At 38.8% G+C, this 27,960-nt stretch overlaps 1 protein-coding gene and 1 pseudogene across 5 annotated transcripts in view; one reads left to right on the forward strand and one right to left on the reverse strand.

Moving 5' to 3' along the window:
* ATRN (attractin) overlaps window positions 1-27,960 on the forward strand; it is a 173,483-nt gene that overhangs the window by 43,099 nt on the left and 102,424 nt on the right. For all 5 annotated transcript variants that reach the window (XM_069541375.1, XM_060031150.2, XM_060031151.1 and 2 more), the window contains exons 2-6: window positions 3,170-3,253; window positions 6,171-6,284; window positions 12,634-12,762; window positions 14,472-14,677; window positions 16,189-16,357. In XM_069541375.1, coding sequence (XP_069397476.1) covers window positions 3,170-3,253; window positions 6,171-6,284; window positions 12,634-12,762; window positions 14,472-14,677; window positions 16,189-16,357 — 702 coding nt within the window. The remainder of the gene's footprint in view (window positions 1-3,169; window positions 3,254-6,170; window positions 6,285-12,633; window positions 12,763-14,471; window positions 14,678-16,188; window positions 16,358-27,960) is intronic.
* On the reverse strand, window positions 18,643-27,127 carry LOC132437759 (heterogeneous nuclear ribonucleoprotein A1-like; annotated as a pseudogene).

Raw genomic sequence — 27,960 nt, forward strand, 5'->3', positions numbered from 1 at the left:
GGTATTGGCACAAAACCAGAAATATAGATCAGCGGAACAGGATGGAAATTCTGTTAAATGTTTATCTTGGTGGGAAGAAGGGGTGGAGTGCTTGGGGAGATCAGTGGACAAGGGAGAATTGTCCTTTAGTTGACCCAAAAAAGCCTGTCTGATCATATCTATTCACTACCTGTAAAATTATGTAAATGTGTATGTTTAAAGATATGAAGTAAATATTCAAAATTGACCTATATTTTCTCCAAAAGGGATGCAGATTTGCAAATATCTGAACATGTCCATGTGAAGTCTGTAGAAATTCTTAGAAACAAAAGAAGCATAGTAGAAAGCCACAAAACTGTTTGAACTACTGGGAAATTTATTTACCTGTAAACCTGGGGTGGTCTCTGTGGCTGTTTGGTGTGGCTCTTCAGGGACCTTGGCACTCCTTTGATTTGTCATCCTTGGTGTTGGCTTTGTGTTTAGACTCATAGCGTGATGGCTGAAGTAAAATCCAAACATAGCAAAGTCCAGAGGAAGAAGGATGGTCTCTTTGGATGTCTGTCTGCCATAGGCTGGGTTTCTTGGAAGCATTTTCTGAAATGGAGTTTGGGGTACAAGTTAATTATAGCATCTGTGAGAGGAAGGGGCAGGAAGCAGAACTGGGCAAAGGAAGAAGTTGAGCTTCAATGCAGGCCTGACAAAGGAGAGTTCTGGAGTAAGGATTGCCTGCCAGAGTTGTCCCATGTTAGACTGAAAAATGCCCAGCCTTTATACCCACTCTGTGTGGGCTGTGCTGGGAAGGGCATGACCTAGGGCAAGGCAGCTCCAATGGAACTGACAGCTGGATGCTGTCTGTTGACCACACTCATTTCTGCAGCTGGCAACAAGTCTTATTGAAGAGGAGATCTAGGTGTCGTAGCTAGGAATGAGGAAATATTTCCTAGAAACCCTCCATCAGACTTCCCGTCACATCTAAGATTAGATTACATGCTGTGACAGAAGTAGTAGTCTTCTCTTCATTAGTAAAGAGTCCTGATTTTTCACAGAGTATATGGTCATCTGGGATAATGGCTATATTTCTCAGCCTCCCTGTACATTTAGGTATGTCTAATTTTTGGCTAGGGGGTAAGTTGAATTGTCATGTTTGACTTAGAGGGCAGGGGTATGTACCTTGTTTTCTTTCAACTCCTTCCTACTGTGTAGAATATGGAAATAATAACTGGAGTTTGTGCAGCCATCTTGGATTATGAGGTGGAAGCACATGTTGAGGATGACGGAGCAACAAGATGGCAGAACATTAATTAGCTCCCTGATGAGCATAGAAATGCTTTATGTGCTCCAGGTTGCTTATGTTTGGACTTTATATCTTTTTTTTTTTTTTCCAGTACGCAGGCCTCTCACTGTTGTGGCCTCTACCGTTGCGGAGCACAGGCTCCGGACGCGCATGCCCAGCAGCCATGGCTCACGGGCCTAGCCGCTCTGCGGCATGTGGGATCTTCCCGGACCGGGGCACGAACCCGTGTCCCCTGCATTGGCAGGTGGACTCTCAACCACTGCGCCACCAGGGAAGCCCAGGGCTTTATATCTTGGTTAAAGCCATTACTATTTAGGTTCTTCTGTCAGTTGCATTAGAACTTAATCTTAACTAATACACATTTCTAATTGGCAAGGGGCATAGGAAACCATGATTGGCTTAGACTAATATTTTGGGAATGGAATGGATGTTGGAGAGTAAGACACAGAGACATTTATATCAGGCAAGTACAGCAGAGAGAGAGAGAATGCAAAGAAGTCAAGAGATTTGCAGGGGATGATAATTGTGATGGACCCTGGAATCATACCTAGGTAAGTGAGAAAGTGAAATGTGTGAGTGATGAACATAAAGAAGTGATAGTTGTGTGGATTGGAGGTCGGGGCTGAAGATTCATTGGAGAGGGGGAATTAGGCTAAATGAAGTAGAGAGAGCAGAGATGGTGTTCAGTGTAGGTCGCTTTAAATGGAGATTTTATGGTAGAGTTTTCACTCCTAACAGCAGGGCTGAAAAGAGTGGGTAACTAGAGTGGGGTAGAGGAAAAAATTGTTAATGGTGAAGTTAAGAAATGGAGAGGCTGGGCTTTGGATGGGACATCTTGGATGTGGCTGAATGGAAGGCAGTGAGCTAGATGCTGATATCTGGAGTGGGTGGAGAGGAGTAATTGGGATGTCAGTAGATAACTCAGAAAGTAAGGGAGGCAGATCCAGAAGAGAGCATTTGTTTCAGAAAGGCTGACATTGTTGATGGAAGAGGGAGGAAAAGTGATCTGGAAACAGCAAAGAGGAAAGAAATAGCATTGTTAAATATTAAAAATTTCTACATTTCTAGTATATATTTCTACAATATATACTAGACATAAACTGAGAAAATATGTTTATAGTACATTTACCATACAAATGGGAGCTTCTTAATATAAATAGCGCTCTTAAACATTATTTTGAAAAAGATAACTTGGTAGCAAAGTGAGTAAAGAATATTGAGTCTTAATTTGCAAAGGAGAAAATGCAAATGACCAAACACATGAGAATCTTCATACATTAGGGTTAGTACTAGTAAAAATATTAATGAGATACTAAGATGTACCTGTCATATTGGCAAGACCTAAAAATATTGATAAACTTCAAGCTTGGCATGTGTGTGGGAAGTCAGGTGCTGATGTGCACTGCTCACAGAGTGTGGTAGATTGCCACTTCAGAAGAAGCAACTAAATAGCTGTGGTGGGTCTGTTGTGTGTTGTGGATTGATGTGCTTGCGCATCATAGTTATGCTGGCCACAGCGTTACTTATTGTATTTACACATTTTACTTGTAATGGTAACTGTGTGGCCTTGTTTTTTAAAAACCAACTGATATTTATAACTAACTTCTTGTGGCCATTTGTATGGAAACAAAGTGTGATTTTCCCATCTCAGCTAGAAAGATGTATGTTTTTGTTCATTCCTGTTGTTTTTAATGTATTTGTATCCCCTTTTCTTAAGTATATGGCATGAATTTGTCTCATCCAGATTTGTGTAATCTGTGTATAACTATCCAGTCTTTTTCTTCTGGTCATAGTATGCATCAGTGTACCCACTTGGATTGTATTGAGAATTAAGAAAGATATTATTAATATATGAAATTTTGATGCATTTAAATTTTTTTATTTTTTGAATTACAGACTAACTGGATCTTCTGGGTTTATAACAGATGGACCTGGAAATTATAAATATAAAACAAAGTGCACATGGCTCATTGAAGGACAGTAAGTAGTAATGGCTAAGTTTTTTTTTTTTTTTTCTTCAGGATAGAGCTCATTGTGAGATTACTTTTCCAACATGTAAAATTAACAATCTGTGGCAACTTAAAGTATTTTTTATTTGGTAACCTTTACTTTGACAAGTGAATTTGATTTTCTTATTTTTCTTAATCTTCAATGTTAATTGAAAAAAACTTCTGTGTTGATTTGCAAATGAATTATACACACCAGAAATTTGTATATTTTCAGTTGTAATAGTTAAAAAACTGTTACAATATTTTATTATGGTTGAGGTATATGAAGAAGATTAGACTTCACTTGAATATGTAGTAGGGAAGGGAAGAGATTTTAATAGGCCTACTTATTTATTTATTTACTATTTTTAGTGATTTAACATATGGAAGTTTATTTCTTCCTCACATAACAGTTCCAAGGCAGGTGTTCCTGGTCAGCAGGCAGCTTTCTTCCCATTGGTAGTAGGACCCAAGCTCTGCCATTCATTCATTAGCTTCACTGTTGGCTAACTGCAGCCAGCAGGAGGGGAAGGAGGAAGTACGGAGAAAGCAGACCTGCTTCTTAAAAGCTTCTTGCAGAAAGTGTCACATGCATTCACTCGCATTGCAACCATTAATAACCCTTTAAAATAATTGTGGACAGTCTTAGAAGACTGGACCAAAACTGGACAAGTGGTAATTTCTTAAAGCTGAATTGCAGTGTGGAATCTGAAATGATCCTAATGAACTTTTAGAACTTGTTAAGTTAAAACTGGTTTTCTATGGGACTTCCCTGGCGGTCCAATGGTTAAGACTCCACGCTTCCACTGCAGAGGGCATGGGTTCGATCCCTGGTCAGGGAACTAAGATACCACATGCCGTGTGGCATGGCCAAAAATAAAAAAAAATTTTTTAATTGGTTTTCTTGTACTTTAAATAGATCTTTAACCCATGCATGATTTTGTAACATTCGGAAAATATTGGTTCACTGAATTATGCAGGTCTTCCAGATGTCAATATATTTCATTATATGAAATTTAAAACATCACCGTAGTTAAAAATCACCATCAATCTCATCAGAAAATTTTAAGTATTGGGAAGTTGTATCTGGGTGGTAGGTACAAATTTTCCAAAACTCATTATTGCTTGAAAGCTTATATTTTCTTTGGCAACAAATACAGGCTTGCTTTGTTCATTTTCAAGAAAATATCTACCAGATATCCAAGTCTAAATAACCATAGTTTTTACCTCTTGGACCTCCTAAAAGGGCCTCAGGGACCCTGGCATTGTGTGGACCATACTCTGAGAACTGCTGCTCTAAGGAGCTGTCTGCCCTTGCCCTTTCTACCAGTTCACTCCCATCTGATGTCCTTCTCCACTGTTGCTCTGAGTGTGCTGTCAGTGGCTGCTCCACCTCAGCCTAAGCATAAAACTAAGCAAAAAACTTCAAATCCTCCGTTTCCTTATCCACATATTCAGCCTGTCAGTAAGTTGTATCAGTTTTCCCCTCAAGAATATCTCCCCAATCCTCTTCATCTTCAACTCTACAGTTATTTTAAGAACCACCAGCCATCCTCTCTTTCCTGGGCCACTGTAATAGCCTTGAAATTGGCCTCCGGTTTTTACCTTTGCCCCTTGCCCACCTCTCACTCACTTCTTATCTTATTCCTTCTGTTTGCTATGTTTCAGACATGCTGATTTTCTTCACGTTGCTTGGACACATCAACTTCTAAAGTCTAAAACTTTAAGACTGTTATTCTATCTGCCTGAAACATTGTCCCCCCAGACTTTTCACATGGCTTATCTCTCGCCATTCTGATCTTTTCCAAAACTTTCTGGGGTATCTCCCCACCACCTGTTGTACTACTACATCACATTCCTTTAATTTCTTCCCAGTATTCATCACCATGTGAGTTAACTTGTTTATGTATTTATTTAATTGTTTGGTTAGACAAGAAGTATGGGGTAGATGAAAGGTTCAGGCTGGAGACATATAGTTAGGAATCACCAGTATATAGATGGTGTTGATATTACCAAGAACTTTTGGAGTAGAGTCTTTGGCCTAAAGCCAGGTTGGAGAGTGAAAAGGTGAGTGGGATGTGAGGAAATGGAGAAAACCGAAGTCTCCTGAGGAGTTTCAGAGGAGAAAGGGATAGGTCTGATAGTAGCTGGAAGGAGAGTTGGGATTTAAAGTTTTTTGTGTTTTGTTGTTTTTTGTACAATATGTGATACTTAAAGAGATTTAAGTCTGGACTTGGAAGTTTCAGATGAGACGGAGATGTTAAATATTTGAGAGATGGAAGGAAAAGTAGGTAGATGTATCTATTTTAGAAAGTGGGAATTTGAGAAATTTTTGTCTGAGTGCTGAGCATAAGCAGGGAGGTGGGACTGGGTGGTCTGAAATAGAAATTGAGAACTAGTAGTAGGACTGCTGGCAGAATCGAAGCACCAGTATTGGAACCAGCCTACCCAATGTTGTGACTTTCTCCAGCATGGCTTGGTTTTCTCTATACCAGGGCTTCTTCCAGGGAGTTCCATGAAAAGGCAGAGGGGCAGGTGAGTTTAGAGGATTGGCAGGTGTGTTTGTAAAATGATGTAGTATGAAATCTTAAGTTGAATAAGAAAGGCTGATGGATTGGTAAAGAATGGCCACTGAAAAAAAAAAAAAAAAAAAAAAAAAAAAGAATGGCCACTGTATAGACTATAAGGCCCAAAGATGCATAGACCATGTCTATTTTGTTTACCATTGCATATTTAGTGGTCTCTAGCACATAGAAAGTACTAAGGAAATCTTTGACAAGTGAAGGAGTACTGATTACATACTATTAATTTCTTCTTTATATATAAATTCTTTAAAAATCTATATTTTTTTCTCAAATGTTTTATAGTGATTATGATTATTATAAATTACTTTTTTCTGTTCTTTTCAGGCCAAATAGAATAATGAGACTTCGTTTCAATCATTTTGCTACAGAGTGTAGTTGGGACCATTTATATGTTTATGATGGGGACTCAATTTACGCACCTCTAGTTGCTGCCTTTAGGTAAGCTCAGTCATATAAATACTGGTTAACCATTGTTTGATTTCTGCATTTATGTATCTCCTAGATTGTATTCTTACTGGATTCTCCTTTTTTATCACTTAAAACATTTACTTCATGGAAAGAGTACTAGTTATGGAGTCCTATCACTTGTGTGCTAGTCCTAACTTGGTTTCCTGTAGCTTCTGGGTGAGTTTTTGGGCAGAGTACTTGACCTCTCTTTTTAGTTTCCTGATCTATAAAGTTGTGATAGTAGTATCAAATTTACCTACTTCTTGTGGTGGTGGTGAAGTTTACATCTAAAAATGTTTTGTGAGCAATATATCGAATATATTATTTCTGTGAAAAATTAAATCAGGAACCATGTTTATCTTGATCCTTGTTGTGTTCTTCATTGCATAGGCATTCAGGAGTTATTTGTTGAATTCAGATATAGCTCTGTGTGTGTGTGTGTGTGTGTGTGTGTGTGTGTGTGTGTGTGTGATGTGTAATTATGTATATACCTTAATATGGGTGAGGGAAAAGTTTTGGAAGAGTATACATAAAATGAACAGTGGTTACCTGTGGAGAATGAGGAACATTCCAGTTACGTGTTGTGATTTTTTTTCTACAGTATATTCTGTGTTTGTTGTTAAACAGCTTAACACCAAATACATGGGGTGCTCTGAATTGTTTTGACATTTTACTTTTTATTAACAGTAAGTAGCTGTGTTGTTTATTATATTTTTGACCACATGCAAATTCAAAACTTTTATTTTTCTTCCTTTTACTTGATAGAGGATTTTTTAAATATATTTTTTCTAAAATGCGTATCCTTAGAGAGTCATAGTTGTCAGCTGACTTTCTGGATTTCTTTCCCTCAAATATTTGATTTCCCTGACTTTAAAAGAAATCAATTTAACAAATATTTTTTGTATTCCTCACATGGGGCTGGTTGATGTCTCTTGTAGGTGAGGAGATAACAGAGAGTGAACAGAACATGAGGAGGCAAAGGACAGCTGAGATCAGGGAACTAATGTGCCCTTGTATTTCTCCACTCCCTTTGGCTTAGAAATCTCTGCAACATGTCCTTGAACTGAGAACCAAGGCCATTTTCTGGGTTTTAGAGATTCACTTAGAGGGCCAAAGAACAGCGTGGATAGGCCATGCTAAGCATCAAAATATTGGCTACATGTTGGGCATATACATCTTTATGCCAGAATTTGACTCATACCTTGTCTTATAGCAAGAGGCACCCCAAACTTTAACACAGCACAAAAACTATCTGTAGTATGATGTTATCATGATAATAGTACTTGTTGGAGGTTTACTTGATACTGCATTTGTTAATCAAAACTCATGGAGTCCTCTCTTTATGTGCCAGGCACTTTGAATCAGCTTGCCAATAGCCCTGTGGGAACATCTGCCAAGAGGGTATGCATAACCCTGTAGTTCACCCAGACTGTGTATTTAATGAGCAGACATGTGAACCAACAGCAACCACAAAACAAGCAGAAGGGTATAACTGTTTTAGTCAGTGACTTTTGAGAGAAGCCACAGTATATGTACAGACAACAGGAGGATTTTTAAGCTTCTATAAAAAAGTTTATTTACTGAAATGTATAAATTAATGCATTGATTGTGTTAAAATTTAACCTATGACATAATTGAGTGTGCATTTTCTAAAATCATAGTGAGATAATGTATGTTTAATAATTGAAATTTACCTGAAACACAGAACCCCTGAAGCATTGATGTGCGGAAGAATTTGAAAATAACTGTTCAGGTCATAAGGCAATGTCACAAGATGGGGAGCTGAGGAGTGCTGTTGGGTCAGGAGGACTTTGGATAGAGGAATCAACCCAGTGGTGATGTGCTGGGGGCCCAGAGTGGAGTGAGCCTGGCGGCAGATAGTTCAGCCAAATAAAGAAAAAGAGAGCCACACAGGATTCAGAAGATTTGGACTTTTAATCTGCGTTCTGCCCAAGGCTCTGCATGAGTCTGAATAGTTCATTTAAGCACTCTAGTCCTCATCTTCTGAAGCCTAAAATGAAGGTGTTGTACTGTGTTTTCTCTGGGTGTATTGCAGTCCATGAAGTTTAATTTGACTCTGAACTGGTTGATCACATTATCTTTTATATGCTGAAATTCTGAATAAAATTTGTTTAACAAACAGAGTTCCATTACTGGACAAATTTGAGAACCACTAGAGCAAGTCTCTTCCAGCTGCACAACATTATGACTTTGTGGTGCATTCACTTCAACAAATGCATAAGTGCAGCACCTTTGTGGAGTACCTGCTCGCTCTGCTCAGATCTGTTGGTAGGGAGATGCAGAGGTGGTAGTGGTGATAGAGCAGGGAGAATAGTTTTCCTCTCTGAGGAAATTCTTATTCCTTCTAGAGGTTTTTGTTGTTATTTTTAAGAAAGTCAAATACTGGTGAGACATTTGTTTAGGCTGTGATGCAGAGCTGTTAGAGGAGGTCTTGTGAAAGTGGGAGTCAGCCTGTCCAGCACCCCATGGAAATCGTGGTCAGTTTGTGGCAGGTAATCAAAGGCAGGCACCTCTTTTGTGGCTGTGGACCCTCCTTCACCACTCAGAAGTATAGATGCTGTTTGGACCCATCCCCAGGCTCCTAACCCTGACTTTAAAAATCTGGCTTACCTTCCACATCTGCCTGTCCTTGCGTGTATAGTTTTGCAAGGAGAGAGGTGTGTCAAACTGAGGATTTGCCAACTATGTAAACTTAACATAGTGTAGTTGGGAAAGTCAGACTGTGCCCCAGGTGTGTTCAGAGAGCCTATATCTGTCTGGGACAGTTATGTTGAATTAAGACAGTATCTTTAGTTCAGCGATTTTCAGAAATGGTTCTAAACAATGGTACTCTGTGTTTACAATATAAGATTATGAAGAACCCCAGGGCAAGCAGTTCTTGATTTTCTCAAGTTGAACAGCTGGCTGCAGCCTAAACTGAGCCTGCATTTATTTACCTGCCTAGGGGCAGGGGACAGGGTGGTGGAGGCAGCTCAGGGTGACAGTTGAACGGCAAGCCTGCAGCATCACTTTCTCACCCACACACTTTCTATTGCCTTGCACACTGGGTTGAGGTTTATATTCATTTATTCTGTACAAAGTTTATTTTTGTCATAAACCAGTTGTTTTATTTTCACACTGGGAAAAAGCACATTCTGAAGCTGTCACAAGTTTTTGAAGTGAAAAGAAGCAAATGCCTAAGTCTCTCTGACAGTAGGGAAGCTGATCCCCTTTCTCCAGCAACGTGGTCATCTAGTGCAGGTGGCCCTCCCACTCCTTCTGACTCTCCATTCTTTCTCCCTCCACCCATTCTGCCATTCGTTCTATACATTTAAATGTCCCCACCATATAAATAATAAATACCATTAGCTATCTCTTATTGAGCACCTACTAGTGTGAGATGCTATTTAAGCCCTTCACATGCTTTAACAATTTCTCATTACATTGCTGTGAGGTAGATAGGATTTCTTTCATTGTGCTTTTGAGGAAGCTAAGGCTCAGAGATGTCAGTGACATGCACAGGCTTGTGGAACAAGAATTGGAGCTCACGTCTCTGACCCTGAAGCTCATGCTAAGATAACAAAGAGTGTCCTACATGTGACTGAGTCCCCCAGTCCTTTACTGTGCCAGTATTTCTTACGGCAAGATTGCTTTTGACATACGTGTTTCTAGGTGGCCCTGCTCTTGCAAGTACTTACCCCTCATCATTTTAGGGGATTCTGGTATATAAAACTGATGAAAGCATGATGATGGTTGAAACCTTCATTTAGGTCTATGATCAAATGTCATTTCTTCCAAGAGTCCTTCCCTAAATGCCCTTTCTAAAGTAGCACTTTCTGTTCTTTTACTCTGTTTTATTTCCCTTCATAGTATTTACCTCTACCTGGCATTATATATACACACCTGTGGGCCAGGGGTTGGGGGTTCGTATCTAGGCTTATTCTTTCTCTGGCATGAACTCCAGTAAAGGCAGAGACGTCTTCACTGTTGTATTCCTGGTACCTAGAACAGTGCCTCACTTGTAGTAAGTACTTAGTATTTGTTAGTTGAATGCATAGTAGAAAATGCTTCACCGTTTTGCAACCCCTAGTTCTGCCTGCATATTAAAAACTTGTTGAATGAAAATCCCATCCCTTCTTCCTCCTCACACCCTGCTTATATGCTCTTCCACTCATTTTTATATGCACTTGTATAAATACACATAAATGTACACATATACTAGACCCATCGTCTTGCAGCTTGTTTTTATTCCTACTCATCAGAATGCCTTGATGAGCGCCTTGTCAGTCCTGCAGACCTAACGTATGTAATGACTCATTCATCCAGCTCCCAGATGACCATTTAGGTGGTTTTCAACCTGTTCTCATTCTGAATAGTGCTGCGGTGAGGATTCTTATATATTTGTGTATGTGAGCAAGTGTTTCTTCTACTAAGAAATAGAATTGCTAGGTCATAATGAATGAGCATTTGAGATAGTCATCAGCCCAAAAGTATGTGCTTTAGGAAAGAAAAGAGGCCCGTGTGGCTGGGGTTGAGCCAGTGAAAGGAAGAGAGTACAGATCTTCCTTGGCTTATGATGGGGTTATGTCCTGATAAACCCATTGTATGTTAAAAATATTGTAAGTTGAAATGCATTTAATACACCTCACCTACCGAACATCATAGCTTAGCCTAGCCCACCTTAAATGTGCTCAGAACACTTACATTAGCCTACAGTTGGGCAAAGTCATCTAACACAAAGGCTATTTTATAATGTTGAATATCTCATGTAATTTTGAATACTGTACTGGAAGTGAAAAACAGAAAGGTTGTCTGGGTACAGAGTGGTTGTACATGTATTGATTGTTTACCCTTGTGATCGTGTGGCTGACTGGGAGCTACAGCTTTGTGCTGGTGCCCAGCATCGTGAGAGAGTATCAACAGCATATCGCTAGCCTGGGAAAAGGTCAAAATTCTAAGTACAGTTTCTACTGAATGTGTATCCCTTTTGTACCATTGTAAAGTCAAAAAATTGTAGGTCAAAAAACGGTAAGTCAAAAAATTGTAAGTCGAACCATTGTAAGTCGGGGACCATCTGTAATACATGAGACGTTTGTTCATTGGATGGGATTGTGTGTGTGGAACAGATTGCACAGGGCCTGGTAAGGAGTTAGGCTTTAACTGAGTGAGATGATGGTGGTACTGAACAATAACTGGGCAAAAGATAGGAGCATATGAAGAAAAGCAAAAGATGCAAGTAAACATAGGAAAAATGATTAACCTCAGGAGTATAAGAGAAGCTCAAAACCACAGGTTAAAAAAATCACTTTCACATATTAAATTAGCAAAACTAAAGTAGGACTGGTAATTCTCCTTGTTGGCGGGGTTAGGTGGGATGGACCCTTTCATTCTCTATCGGTGGGATTTCAAGTCACCATCTCTCTTCTGGAAAGCAAATTGGTATATGGATTAAGAGCCTTAAAGCCATCATTTAGACCCTTTGACTCGGTAATTCTTTCTCTTTGTAGACACCCAACAGATACTGTTGTGGGCTGAGCTCTGAGTAAGGTTCTAAAAGTTCTGAGGGAGCTCTTAGAGACATAGAAATGCTTATGGTATATTACCTGTAAAATAGAATATGATATGTAACATGGTATCAATTAAACAAAGAAAGTACATCAGAATGCTAATAGTATTGGGATGATGGATGTTTGTATATCAAACTTTTATTTCTATTTTTACTTTTCATGTCTTTCAATGGTATATGTTTGGTATCCATGAACTCATAAAGTTTGTTACTTTCTGTGATTGTGGAGGTTTACTCAGTTTTTCAAAGGAGTATTATAAAATGTTTTACTTAAAAAAAAAAGAATAGGGTCGTCGGTTTCAAATCTCATTTAAAATATAACCTAGGGGCTTCACTGGTGGCGCAGTGGTTGAGAGTCCACCTGCCGATGCAGGGGACACGGGTTCGTGCCCCGGTCAGGGAAGATCCCACATGCTGCGGAGCGGCTGGGCCCGTGAGCCATGGCCGCTGAGCCTGCGCGTCCGGAGCCTGTGCTCCACAACGGGAGAGGCCACAACAGTGAGAGACCCGCGTACCGCAAAAAAAAAAAAAAAATACACACACACACACACACATATATATATATATATATATATATATATATAACCTAGAATAGAGAAGAGCTTAGCAAAAGATTCAGATCTGTTCCTGTGCATTTATCACAGGAATTTGGCCCTCTTCCTATAAGTGGCTTTTTAAATTACAAGGGTGAAATCCAGTTGAATTTGTGTTCTGTCACCATGTGATGTGTCTGTGATTATGCTTCCCTTTATAAGACATGTGTTTTCATTTCAGTGGCCTCATTGTTCCTGAGAGAGATGGCAACGAGACTGTCCCAGAGGTCGTTGCCACATCAGGTTATGCCCTGCTGCATTTTTTTAGTGATGCTGCTTATAATTTGACTGGATTTAATATCACTTACAAGTAAGATATTTAAGTCTAATATTTGTGATTTTTTTCAGAAGACTGTATACTTTGTTTTAACAATAATAATGACTAACATATTGAGGGTTTACAATGTGCCAGGCATTATGCTAAGCAGTTTGCATGAATTTTCTCATTTAAAGTTCTTTTAAAAACTCAGTTACAGCCACTGTTTTTCTACTTCTTTTATAAATGAGGCAAGTGGCAGGAAAAGGTAAAGTAAATTGTCAAAGCAGTGGGACCAGAGTTGCAACCCAGGTCTTGCTGCTGTTGAGCGTCTCCTGGAAAAGAGGGGCATTATCCATTCCTGCCAATGGATAAAAACTTTGGAGGAGTTTGCTAAGTACAATTTAACAAATATTAGTAGTTTTCATGTACTCAGTAGTTGGCCCATTGATTACAACTTAGTTGAGGTTACAAAGGAAATGTAGACAGACAAACTCTGGGCAGCTTTTGGAATTTGTTGCAGTAGGAGAGAAGCTAACTTCTGTCTTTACCTTTTTTTCCTAAGAAATGTTTATTTTCAGAAGTAGTTAAATTCATAAAATGCCATAAGCAGGGGGTCTGTGATAAAGAACTTCTGTGGCCCACAAAACCTAAAATATATATTATCTGGCCTTTTACACAATACATTTGACAACTCCTGGTATAGCTGATAACCCCCGTGTGTAACCTTTATACTGGGTTCTTTTTCTTGCCCATTTTCTCAGAATCTCAGTAGTCTTTCAACCCTAGTTAAAGCCATCTTTATCTTGATTGGTATGGTGATTCAGTTTTTCAGGTATCCAGGGTTTGTGACTTAGCAGCCGGGGCAGCTCATCACAAGCCTGGGTTTGAAAAGTAGGCATATGCATTTATTATATTATATTATAACATAGATTATAAAAATACTATATACACATACTTATAAAATTTTATTATAAATGTATCGTGAACTGACGTTAGGGTGTAGGTGTGAATGTTAATTAGCTTGTTTTGTAACTGATTCCTGATTTTCTGGCATGCTTTGCTACAAAATTCCTTTTTAGTTTTCTTTACACTCTTACAGTATCTTGCTAATCCTGTTATCCCCCCTTTTTAAAATCAGAATTATGTCTTTTCAAAGTGTTGTCAATATCATTGTCACGTTACTATGCAACACTTTATGGTTAAACTCATGTATTAAGTTAAACTACCCCTCCCTTTTCTTGCATCTGAGATGGGTAGATAAACTTGCTAAGGAATTTAATACACACCAATCTGAGCAATAATCTTAAGCAAATTCTGTAAACTTTTAGAGACTATCCAGAGGAATGAGGATGGTAGTGTATTGTTTGCAATTTGTTTTATCCTTTTCTTCTCCAGCCTTGCTAGCATGCATTTGGCAATTTTATAATGCTCACCATTTGTGGGCTACCAAGAATTAGGATAGTCATCCTGTCCTTAAGGAGCTAAGCCTGGATATTTTGCAAGAATCTCTTCTCTTCTTGTAATCTCTTTAACTGTCTCTTCTTATGAGAATCCAACAGGTTTAATTTGATTTTATTACTTGCCCTAGTTCTGCAGGGTTGAGTGATCCCATTTAGGCTAAATGGTAAGTACTGCAATTACGCTTGTGAATGAACTGGCTAGACAGTAAGATTTCTTAAGCCTTGTGTAGGAGGAAGTTCTGCTAAGTTAATCAAAATGTTGCTTTGTGTTGATTTAATTTCCCCCCACTATTTTTATAGTTTTGACATGTGTCCGAATAATTGCTCAGGCCGAGGAGAATGTAAGATCAGTAATAGCAGCAACACTGTTCAATGTGAATGTTCTGAAAACTGGAAAGGTGAAGCATGTGACATCCCTCACTGTGTAAATAACTGTGGTTTTCCTCATCGAGGCATCTGCAATTCAAGTGATGTCAGAGGATGCTCCTGCTTCTCAGAGTGGCAGGGTAGGAACTTCTTTGTTTCTTTTTTTTTCTTTCAATTTACAGAATGTTTCTAGTTTAATAAGTTGCAGATTGACTTTATTCCTAATATCTGTACCATTTATGTTAATCAAATATCAGGAAGCATTTAAATTTTCATATCTCTTTATTCAGCTTCTTACAAATCTTTGAATTCATAGATGTATGGTTGTGGTCTCTAGAGCTGTGGAGCAGTTTAACAGTCTTTGCAGTTCATTCATGAATTTAGAGAACTTGGTCTCAGCCATAAGACATAGAGAACCAAGCTGGGAGGTGGAACAAGAGCTGACAATAATGGTCTCTCCACAGAAACTTTCAATAAATTCAGAGAAAATTGGGGTTGATTATACAGTAGAATCCTAAAGCAGTCAGTTATTGGAATTATCTGCAGATACAGATTATTAAAGAAGCCCTTTAGCAAATTCTTCAAGGGGTGGGTGATAGCAGCTGTTACTGATTTAGTTTTTTGGGTTTTTTTTTAATACATTTACCCCTTTCTTGAACACATTTATTTTGAATTTCCAGAAATGTGCTTGTTTAGATGCTTTAGTTTGTTCGGTTTGGCTGACATTGAGCAGTTAAATAATTGAAGTATTTGACTACCTACCACTTTGCAAATGTTGGAGCAGAAGCCAAACCTCTCAAAAAAGGAGTTTCTTGATTTTGGAAATGGATGGTTTGTAATACTCCCAGGACTAGTCTTTACATTTTAGCTCTAAAGTTTTTTTTTTTTTTTTTCAAAAATTTATTTATTTTTGGCTGCGTTGGGTCTTCCTGGCTGCATGTGAACTTTCTCTAGTTGAGACAAGTGGGAGCTACTCTTTGTTGCGTTGCGCAGGCTTCTCATTGCAGTGGCTTCTCTTATTGCGGAGCACAGGCTCTAGGTGCGCGGGCTCAGTAGTTGTGGCGCACGAGCTTAGTTGCTCCACGGCACGTGGGATCCTCCTGGACCAGGGATCGAACCCATGTCCCCTGCATTGGCAGGCAGATTCTTAACCACTGCACCACCAGGGAAGTCCCTAAAGTTTTTCATTTGAATTAATAATTCCTTTGTACACTCTTTCCTCTGAGAGCTGCTTAAGCAAGTATTTCATTACTAAAAAATCCTAACCTAGATATGGTCAGGTCTTCATTAGAAAGTATGTGATTTTGAATTTTATTAGAGATTACCCTTGGTCACTACCTTTGAGTAAATTGAAAGCACAAATTAAAGGGATATGTCTGATATTTAGATGCTAAAGGAAAGACTAAATATTCTTTAGATAATTTGTTGTATTTAGATGATTCAAACTTGAAACGCAGTAGTTTTCTTTTTTTTTTTTTTTTTTGTCCTTGCTGCACTGCATGTGGGAATCTTAGTTCCCCTGACCAGGGATTGAACCCAGGCCCCCTGCAGTGGAAGTGCAGAGCACTGACCACTGGACTCCCAGGGAATTCCTGAATTGCAGTAATTTTAAAGCTGCATTTTGTGAAGCTAATTTATTATGTTTTATTAGGTCCTGGATGTTCAGTTCCTGTACCAGCTAACCAGTCATTTTGGACACAAGAGGAATATTCTAACCTAAAGCTCCCCAGAGCCTCTCACAAAGCTGTGGTCAATGGAAATATAATGTGGGTTGTTGGAGGATATATGTTCAACCACTCAGATTACAACATGGTTCTAGCGTAAGTTGTTTTAAAAATTTTTACAAGAAGCTTACTTTTCCATTTTGAAAATATTTAAAGTAGAGATAAGCAAAAAGAAAAGAAATCATTAGTAATTGCATTCCTGAAGAAAATCTCTGTTAGTATTTTAGTAGTTGTATTCTAGACTTTTGGGGACATATTCTTAGTTTTTGAAATTGGGAGCCACAAAGAATTCATTGCTGTAATAAAGAACAATTCATCTTTTCCAGACACTGTCTCTCAGATTTTGTGTTAGATATATATAATAGGTTCTATATAAATAGGGAATTGCTTTGCCTCTTAATTTAATTAACATTTCTATAGGTTAAACGGCTTGCATTTATAGTTTGCTAGTGGAAATTATGCCATTCTTTAATACTTCCCAGGGTTCAAGGTCTTTTGCTGGTTCCATGCTGCTCATCCTGAAGGGAGAGTATGTTTTCACAGTGGAATTAGCTATGGAGTTTGACTTTGGGGAGAAATTTTTGAACACCTACTGTTGTGCTGATTTTGTGCCCTGGAAAGTTTTTCTAAACATTTTCTACTAATGAAGATTGTCAAAAATCAGCATCTGTTCTTTAAGGAATTCTGGAAATATGGCAGTAATAGTATAGTTTCTGAATCCCCCAAACATAGTCACTAAAGCACAGAGAACAACTAGGATAGCAAAATAAAAAACACATGGATAATATCTATAACAAACTTGGTCAGAAGGCATCCACACAAATAGGTGGGGTTAAACCATTGACAGCTACAAGACCTTTGTGCTATCAGTATCTATGTAGGAGTAAGCAAAGGGGAGCGGTGGGCCCACCAGCAGTAAACCCAAAGACCCGCTGGAAAGCTCAGCAAGCTGCTTTGAGAACAGCAGCTGGAATTGGGAAGATTTTGCATGTTCTAGTAGTGGGGATGAGCTCAAGGGATCTGTAGTAGGATCTGAAGGTGCTGGAACAGTTTGTGCCTTATTAACTTTCAAAAAACCAGCCAAAGACTCTTTGTAGGAGAAAGTCCCACACTGAAGAAAAGCTGCTGGGAATAGAATTCAAATTGAACAGGACAGGGACAGCAGAGAAAGAAAGTCCAGATAACAGTCTGAGAGGGGAACAGAGCTAGGAGATCTCAAGTAAGGTGCCAAATAGTTGGACACTACACTACAACAGAAGAGGAGCTAGTGAGCTGAGAAGCTAGAAAAACTAACTAAATCAAGCGTCTCCTATAAGGGTTCAGGAAAATTTTTTTTAAATTACAAAAAAATTAAATTAAAAAAATTAAAATTTAGCAACAGAAAAAATATCAAGGTCAAATCTCATAGAAAGTTATTATAAAAAAGAAGAGAATAAGTAGAATAATACCCCTTCAATGTGAAAGCATAATAGAAAAACTGACAAAAATTATAACTTAGTATTCCAAAGTAAGCTAACATACAATAAGAAAATGATAAAATACATGAAAGAACAATATAACCAAGACTAGAAAAATTCAGAAATGAGATGATAGAAGTTAGGAAAGAATTTTAAAATAATTTCAGATTTAAAGACAAACCTAGAAGGAACACAGAGTAAATAAACACAAAAGATACTCCTTTATAAATAGAATATGAAAAAAAAGAAATAGAATATGAAAAAGGAAATTTTAAAAAATCATAAATAAATGAAGGTCATTTTCCCCTATTCTTTGTATGATAAGTACAGTTAAAAAACCTGGACATTATATATAAAACAAACATAAGAAAACTCTGAAGAAGGCAGTCTTATTAGGGACCTCAAGACCCAAAAAATGACATAATCGTAAGTTCCAAGCGTTTTCCTTTAGTCTCATATATCTCAGACTTGATGTTGGAAAAATCAGCAGTCTGGAAATGTTAATAGGTATAAGCTGAAAAAGCCCCAAGAAAACCCTGTTTTCTCTAGCCCGAGGACCAGGAAAGGGGCAGCTTAGCAAGACAGAAAACTTTTAGAAAATAACCACTCGACCTTAGACAAACAGCACAGAAAGGACTGTGGCTTCACCCCCACCCCTGCTAGCAAAGTGTTAGTATAGAGTCTAGATTTCCACTTATGCCAGGATAAAGTGAGGTGCTCCAACCACCACCCCTCATCCCACCAGAGTAGGGTTAGAGAAGGCCATATAGGGAGCTGAGATTTACTTCTCCACCAGGCATTAATGAGGCCTCCCCCACCCCTGTGACATCAGTGGAGACACTGTGGGGAGCCTGGATTTCTACCCCTGTCTGGCAGCAACAGCAGTAATGAGTAGACTTTCCCTCTCTCCACTGGGGTGGTGTCAGAGGAGGCCTGCTATAACAGAAGATTTAAATAAGGTCCAGTCTCATGTCATGATACCCAAAATGTTGAGATTTCAATTGAAAATCATTTGTCATGGTAAGAGCCAGGAAAATCTCAACTTGAATGAGAAAGGCAATCAAGAGATACTGACACCAAGGTGACACATATATTAGAGTTATCTGACAAAGATTTTAAAGCAGCCATTATAAAAATGCTTCAGCAGTTCTCTCAACAACAGAATGGAGAGGACAGAGGAGAGAATCAGTGAACTTGAAGATAGAACAATAGAAATTCCTTAATCTGAACAATGCAGACAAAATAAAACATTTAAAAGATGAACAGAGTTTCAGAGACCTGTGGACTGTAACAAAAAATCTTAACATTTCTGTCACCAGAGGAGCCTTGGAAGAAGAGGAGGAAGAGGGTGTGTATGAAAAAGTATTTGAAGAAATAATAGTTGAAAAGTGCCCAAGTTTGGCAAAAGATATGCATGTACAGAGTCAAGAGGTTAGGTGAACTCCAACAATCCCAACTCCCACAGGAGTTTACATTTCATTAATTCTTTCTTATTCCATCTCTCATTCTCCTGCTCAGCTGTCATACTGTCTTTTCATTTTTTAGATCTCCACCACATTTTCTCCTGTTTTCCTGCTCAGCTAGTGGCCTTGTTTCCCATTTCTGTTTTGAAAGATAAAGGTTATCAAAAGAGGACTTCCACAAACTCCCACCACCACATTTAGCAGTTACCTACATATTGCTCATTTTTCTGTCTTCTGTTTCTTTACATCAGAACTGTTCAGTGGACAGTTTCTGTTTTGGTTATGATGGGAATGCTCTGTATTTACACTGTCATGTCACTATCCACATGTGGTTATTGAGCACTTGAAATGTGGCTAGTATGACTAAGGAGTGGATTTTAAATTTTCAGTTCTTATTCCTCATCTTACTTGATCTTTCACAAACATTCGATAAAACTAGTCTCTCCCTCCTCTTTTAAACAGTTTCTTCACTTGGCTTCCAGGACTCCATACTTCCTTGACATTTTTTCTAACTTCCCATTCCTTCTCAGGCTCCTTAGCCTGATGATGTGCCCCAGGGCTCAGTCCTTGGTCCCCTTCTGTGAGAGTGTGTATTCACTCCCTTGGTGATCTCATGTAATATCTTGGCCTTTATGCTGGTGACTTCCAAATTTATATCTGCATCCTAGACTTATCACCTGTTCCCATATCCCCACCTCTTTATTTGACATCTCAATAGGCATCTAAAGCTCCATGTGTCCCAAACTGATCTTTCCTCCAAGCCTGTTCTTGCCCCAGAAGTCCCTATCTCAGTAAACGACCACTCCATTCTTCTATTTGGCTTAAGCCAAAAATTTCAGAGTCATTCTTGACTTCTTGTTTTTTCACACTCCATATCAGTATATGTATTAGTTATCTCTTGCTGTGTAAATTACCACAAACTAGCAGATTAAAACAACACACATTTATTACCTCATAGTGTCTGCTGGTCAGGGTTCTAGGCATGGCTTAACTGGGTTCTCAGCAATCAAGGTGTTACCTGGCCTGTGTTCTAATTTAGAGGTTCAACTGGGCAGGAATCCATTTCCAAGCTCACCCATTTCCTGGTGGTTGTAGGACTAAGGGCCCTGGCTTCTTGCTGTCTGTCAACTGGAGGCCACCTCAACTCCTGGAGGCTGTCCAGAGTTCCTTATTGGTAGGGTTTCCCCAGTATGGCTGCTTACTTATCAGGCCACAGGGAGAGTCTCTGGCCTGAGTCTGCTAGCAGGATAGATGTCATGGAAATGACATCTCATTATTTTTGCCATATTCTGTTGGTTAGAAGCAAGTCATAGATCCTGCTCACACTCGAGGGGAGGATATTATATACATGGGTATGAACACCAGGAGGCAGGGATCATGAAGACCACCCTAGTGTCTGTCTGCCACAATATGTCAGCAGATCTTGTTAGCTCTTCTTTTAAAATCTATCCCTAGGGCTTCCCTGGTGGTGCAGTGGTTGGGAGTCCGCCTGCCGATGCAGGGGATGCGGGTTCGTACCCCAGTCTGGGAGGATCCCGCATGCTGCGGAGCGGCTGGGCCCGTGAGCCGTGGCTGCTGAGCCTGCGCGTCCGGAGCCTGTGCTCCGCAACGGGAGAGGCCACGGCGGTGGGAGGCCCGTGTACTGCAAAAAAAAAAAAAAATCTATCCCTACTCTAACCACTTCTCACTACTTCTAGTGTTGCCACCCTGAGAAGTAAAGGTAAAATTAAAGGTGTAAAGGTGATTGTCCCTTCCACTGTTATACTAGATACTATGAGTCATATATTCTACCATTTATGTGATTTTTGTACTTCTTCCTGGCATCATCCTCCCTTGAAGTAAGAAATCTGGGAGTCATTTTGATACTTCCTCTCCTTTACCTCCTCATAGCATAATCTCATGTCAAGCCCATCAACTCTGTCACCAAATACATGTCATATTCATTCTTTTCTCTCTTAAGACCAGCTTGCCAATATCTCTCATCTAGGATTCAGCAGTAGGTTCCTATAAAGTCTGTCTGTTTCCATTCATTCTGCTTAATCCATTTTCTAAATATCAACTGGGGTGATTTTTTAGGGTATACATTTTATCATTTACTACCTTCTTAAAACCCTTCAGTGACTTCCCATGGGACTTAATGATACTACTTGATGTGACTGCTGCTTACCTTCCCATACTCAACTTGCTCCCCTCCTGCCCCATCAGCCCTCTTTCCTTACCTAAAACTCCTTATGCTTGCTCTTCCCTTTATCTAGACTGTTCCTGCCATTGTACCTCAGGGCTGGTTTCTTCCTTTACGAATCCTGTCAGTTAAATGTCCCATAGTGAGATCCTCCCCGATCAGCTAGTTCAGACAGGTGCTCCCTGTTTTTTTTCATAGTTCTCATTTCCTTTAGAGCAGTGTTCATAATTTTTATTCTACTTGTGCCCATTACTGTGCTTGCTCATTTTCTGCCTTTTCCACTATATGTTCTCCAAGGTTAGAGACCTTGTTTACTCAATTCGGCTTAGCTCATAGAATGTGCTCAAATAAGTATTTATCAAATGAATAAGAGAGTAAATGAATTACCTTATTTCTTTCACAAATATTTGTTCTTAGAAATATAGATGTTACCTACTACTTTTGACAGGTGTACCTTGTAAGCCATGTTTATTTTTTTTAATTTTATTTATTTTTAAGAGGGTATTAAATAGTTTATTGATTACCCATGATAATGGGTGATAAACAAGCTTCATTCCCATCTATAACTTTATCTTGTACCATAATAATTCTATTTAGATATATTGCATAGGATGTGCCAACAATCATATTAATAACCAAAAAACTCCATGGCTTTGTTTGGGTGACCCTTTTAACGGTGAACTCCAGGTCACAACACAGTAACTGTCAGTTCAACTACACCAAGTTTCTGAAGATGCTGGCTTTATTCACAAGCAGGTTGTGAATAAATTTCAAATGGAACCTGGCATCACCCTGAAGAAATTCTGACCTCACACTGTTGCAGTCGTTTACCAGAATGTCTTCAGAGTAGACTAACTTTACAGAGCACGTTTTTAAAAAAGGCGCATTAATTCAGCGTCATGATCAGACGATTATATTTAGCAATCAACAGCATGGGTGCAAAAAAAAATTACATTAAAACCCTTTGTTGGAATGCTTTACACTTTCCACAGAATAGAAACTAAAATAACCTGTTATACAGTTAGTTGCGAATACAGTCCTCGAGGGTTTTTTGCCCATACACAGGAGTATTGTCTAAAACATGTCTTCTTTGAAGCAGCTAGGCCCTGCCAGCACTGTGCTTGGCTGAGTTCACAAATCTGTTGTAACCTGTAGCTTCCCTGTCACTTATCTGGCTCTCCTCTCCTGCGAAGCTTTGTTTCCTGGCAGTAATTAAAACCTTCTGCCAGTGCCATAGCTACTGCTGCTGCTGGAACCGCCATAGCCACCTTGGTTTTGTGGTTTGGCAAAGTACTGGCCTCCACCACCATAAGGGCCAGAACTTCTGCCTCCAAAGTTTCCTCCTTTCATGGGTCCAAAATTTGAAGATTGATCGTTGTAATTGCCAAAATCACTGTAGCTTCGACCACCTCCAGAATTGCTTCCATCATTACCAAATCCATTATAGTCATCCCCACTGCCACCATAGCCACCACCCCTGTGGCTGCCACCAAAGCCACCTCAACCACTGAAGTTTCCTCCACGACCAAAGCTGTCATTCCCACCAAAACGCCCTCCACAACCACCACCAAAGCTTCCAGAACCACTTCGACTTCTTTGGCTGGATGAAGCGCTAGCCTTCTCTTGCTTAGATCGGACTTTCTTTACTTCACAGTTGTGGCCGTTCACTGTGTGATATTTCTGAATGACAGTCTTGTCTACGGAGTCATGGTCATCAAAGGTTACGAAAGCAAAGCCTCTCTTTTTGCCACTGCCTCAGTCAGTCATGATTTCAGTCACTTCAGTTTTCCAGTACTGTTCAAAATAATCTCTTAGATAATGTTCTTCAGTGTCTTCTTTAATGCCACTAACAAAAATCTTTTTCATAGTTAAGTGGGCACCAGGTCTTTGAGAATCTTTTCTTGAGACGGCCCTCTTTGGTTCCACAACTCTTCCATCCACCTTGTGTGGCCTTGCCTTCATGGCTGCATCCACCTCCTCCACAGTGGCATACATGACAACCCCGAAGCCTCTGGAGCGATTGGTGTTTGGATCCCTCATCACCACACAGTCTGTGCGCGCTCCCCATTGCTGAGAATGGCTCCTCAGACTCGCATCAGTTGTTTCAAAGCTCAAACCTCCGATGAAGAGCTTCCGCAGTTGTTTGGCCTCTTTGGGAGACTCTGACTTAGACATGACGGCAGTGGAGAGGGAAGATGTCAATGATGCTTACTCGGCGGCGTCCACGTGCAGAAAGGAGTAATCTAACGAATGTATCTCCACGTTTATTTTTTAGGTTTTAACATTTCTCTTCTTGTACTTGATCAAAACATGATTTTTACAGCTTTATGTATTTTGTGTAAATACTAATATAGTTTCAAATAAATTTTTACTAACTCATGAAAAGTGAATATAGTGACTCCTTTTAGAGGGAGTATTTCTGGAACTTAGATCATAAATTTTATCATTGTCTATACTCTTATATAAGCATATTGCAGGAATTGCCCTCTCTATTTTCTCCACAACCCTGTTAACCCAAAACTTTTAAGTTGCATTAAAAAGCATTTCCCATTTTATGTCACCCAAGGGTCCTCTTGCAAAACAAATTATCTTGGTCATCTGGTTAAGATTTCCAATTGAAATGTCACTGAATTTCCTTCCCTTGAGCAAAAAAATAGGGGTTTTTTTAAGCTAAAAAAATAATAGTAAGAAATTTGAGCAACAGGTAACCACACAAGGTAAGGAGTATCACCTAATCTGATAAACTTAAAACAGACACACAGAAACAGCAAGCCCCCACAGAAACCATATGAGTGAAATTCTGAGAGTTCTCACTAATAGCCCCAAATCTAGAGAGAAGCAAACTGAGTGGGTATCATTGTTTTCTTGCCCTTTTAACTGAGTAGTGTAAGAAATAGTTGCTAAGGAGGATCAAGTGAAAAAGGGGGAAATTGATCAAGTGGCTGAGTCTGCCCAGAAGTCAGGGCCCCTATGTAATTTGGCTATCCCAAAATTTGAACCCTGGGATAGGACACTTAAACAAAATCTCAGAGGCGAATAGACTCTGGATATTTTATTCAAATAGACTGCACACCCCCACCCCCACCTGAGCCCCAGCATTTCTTCAGACTTCAGAAAAGTGGACATAACATAAAATGCCAACTCTCACACTAAAGCTAGGATGCAAAGATAAACTTGTCTTAGATACAGTAGAAAAGGAATTAAGAAATCACCCACAGTTTGCAAATGTAATGTCTGGATAGCAATGTCTAACCACAAGCAAGACAAAAGAAGTGACATTGTAGCAAATGCAAATATCTATGGTGAAAAGGTAAAGAGGAAAGAACACAGCCTGTAAAACTGACAACAACTGATCATAGAGGAAAAGTATTCCTTCCAACTGCTTTGTGCTATGGATCAATATAATGAGAATTTGAATTCAGAAAAACAAGCTGAAAAGCAAGAAGATAATAACAATGAGATGAAATGGGAGAGTACACATGTAAAGAAATATAAATAAGTTACACACAGCAAAAACTACAATGAAAATCAAACTGCTGCCAGCTTGGTAGACGTGATTCCAATGAATACAGATGAAAAAGTTAAATAGTTTGAAAAAACAAAGACATGGGAGACAGAAGGTCCAATATAATACAGATAATTGCTGTCACTGAAGAAAAGAACCTAACAAATAGAACAAGTGGATTGAAATAGTACAAGATGTTTCAGGAAAAATATTATAGTTGTTCAATGACAAAACCTGATTTGATCAAATTATTGAACTTGTAGGATAAACGGCAAATTATTGGGTGGGAAGCCTCAGGTAGTTCTTGACTCCTGCTGGCTGGGGTCAAGTTCAATTTCTGTAGAGCCTTTCCTGTGGTCTTTGGATGGCCAGACACTGTAATTGGAATACCAGGCCACTGTGAGGGGCAGAGGATGTGCCCTGTGGCATGATGGGCATTGTGTTACCAGCCATCAGGGAGGAATTTGTGAGAGGGGTGGCTGCACCTTTATGGAAGACACCTACTTCTGAATTCCTGAGGTTTGTCTTTGCTTAACTGCATGTCCAGATCTTAGAACTAATTGTTCAATATTCCTTTATCTTGGACTCAGCTCCCAGAAGAAGGAGCGTTTATTTGGCACTTGGCATTTCTTACAGTTTATTGCATCAACATTGTTCTTGTCTTGTGTTTGCTTCTCTGTATTGTGAAAAGAGTGACAACCTGTTATGTAAGTGTCTTTTGGCAGTTCATCTTAACCAGATTTGAGCACCTGCCGGCACCTTAGTGTCTCTGACCAGCTCTTGGGCTGACACGTTATTGATTGAGGAAGAGTAAAATGCATTAAGATACAGATTGAGCACCTTCCATGTTACTTGAAAGAGATATGGATTGGGTCACGTGGAGACTTGTTTCTGTGCTCCCTCTGTTTCTTTCCTTTCTTTCAAGATTAAAGAAACAGGCCTTTGGCTTGAACATATGGTATATATGTGTTTTTCAGAAGCCATGCTAGTTCTTCTTAGGAAACACTTTCCAGAATGCCATAAAAGTTGCAGTAGTATGCAGTCCATTTTGTTAAAACATTTACCTGGATGGATTTAAGTTATTTCTACCATAAGTAAAGTACAATATTGTGTCTTTAAAAAACAGTGAGAGAAATACATATATATTTATATATAATACATATATATATATTTATGTATATTTATTTATTTAGAGAGAGGGAGGGAAGAAAGGAGGGGGAGAGAGAATGAGAATGATTGAGACTTCTGACTTCCAAGCAGAAAAGCAAACCACACAAAAGTGGAAAAAAATCAGATTGGCCTCAGACCTCCACTGGCAGCATTCAATACCAGCAACATTCAAGGGAGCAGCGTCAGCAAAGTTGTGCGGGAAAGAAAGGATGGCCCATGAGTATTATATGCAGCCAAGATGTCATTCACCTCTAAAGCTAGCAAGCAGATATTCTTCAACATGAAAGAATTTACGGGGAGGAGCACGTATAATCTCCACTAGGAATAACCACTTGACAGTGCAGTCTAGCCAATTAAGAATTAAAGACTCAAGAAGGAGAAGTTGTGGTAAGAGGACTGTGAGGAGACTGATTCAACTAAAATACAGATCCAGTACTAAATAACTATGAAATTATAGAATGGGATGTGCATGTTTTGAACCTGGACAATGTAAAAATTATATAACAAAAATTGGGAGAAGAAATGGGAGGAAATGTGGGTGCTAATGTTTTCAACTTTCAAAGTAGGAAGTTAGTGGAGTCTGTCCAAAATTAAATTACATGTAATTTTAAAACTAAAGGGAGTTTACTCTCTAAATAACTTTTCATGTATTTTAAAAATGTAGCATATTCAAAAAAATACATAAAATAATAGCTGGTATTGATTTAAGTGTTATTCATATTTAATGAATGTCACTATTTTATGTTTTCTTCAGATCATGTATAAAATATTTAAAACAAAGGAAAAGGTTTAGAGAAAAATAATGAATGCTAATACATTCATCATCCAGGTTAGGAAATAAAACATTGCTAATATAGTTAAGATCCCACATGCCCCTCTGAAATCCCAGAGATAATCAATATCCTGATATTGTGATGTCATTTGTTCACATACTTATCTTTAGACTTTTAATATATATGAACATTTTTAGAGTTAATAAATTTTCTTGTTTTAGTCTTTACAGGAACAGTATTCTGCAGTTTGCGTTTTTAGCTTAACATTGTTTCAAGATTTGTGTTAATAATACAGTGCTTGAATATATTCACTCTATAAATGTTATATAGATATCTATAATTTATTAATCCATTTTCTATTGATGGATATTTATTTCCCTTTTTTGCTATTACGTTGTGATAAAACTTTCTTACCTGTTCTTGTTTACATAATGTTTTTCATAATTTAAAAATCTTGTATTCAGGGAAACTTATAGAAAAACATTTAAAATATAACAGTATTTTTGGTTTCTTTTTTCTATTAAATTACATAAAATTAAAATTAACACTGTTTATTAAAATTCACCTATATTAGGATCCCCTTTGTATAAATGTATATTATCAGTCTATTCTTCTATTTGTATGTATGCATAGAAAATGTCTGGAATGATGTTTACTTAATGATATTCATTTCTAGATGACAGAATGTGGGGTCATTTTTATTTTTTATTTATTTATTTTTTTGCGGTACGCGGGCCTCTCACTGCTGTGGCCTCCCCCATTGCGGAGCACAGGCTACGGACGTGCAGGCTCAGCGTCCATGGCTCACGGGGCCCAGCCGCTCCACGGCACGTGGGATCTTCCCGGACCAGGGCACGAACCCGTGTCCCCTGCATCGGCAGGCGGACTCTCAACCACTGCGCCACCAGGGAAGCCCTGGGGTCATTTTTAAGTTTTTGGCTCTTTGTTTTTTTTGCATTGATTACCCTTTTTATAGTGAGTATGTATAATTTTAATAAAAACAATAGAATGATGTTTTCCTCAAAAACAAAACTAATATTCTAGGATATTGAATGTGATTAATGCTGCAATGTAAGAGTATAAATGATTTTCTTCTGGGCATTTTTATATTTTAAAGGTCTTTAAGTGTATTCATAGCATAATTGAAAT

The sequence above is a fragment of the Delphinus delphis genome, chromosome 15 (assembly GCF_949987515.2).
Source record: "Delphinus delphis chromosome 15, mDelDel1.2, whole genome shotgun sequence".
NCBI lineage: Eukaryota > Metazoa > Chordata > Mammalia > Artiodactyla > Delphinidae > Delphinus > Delphinus delphis.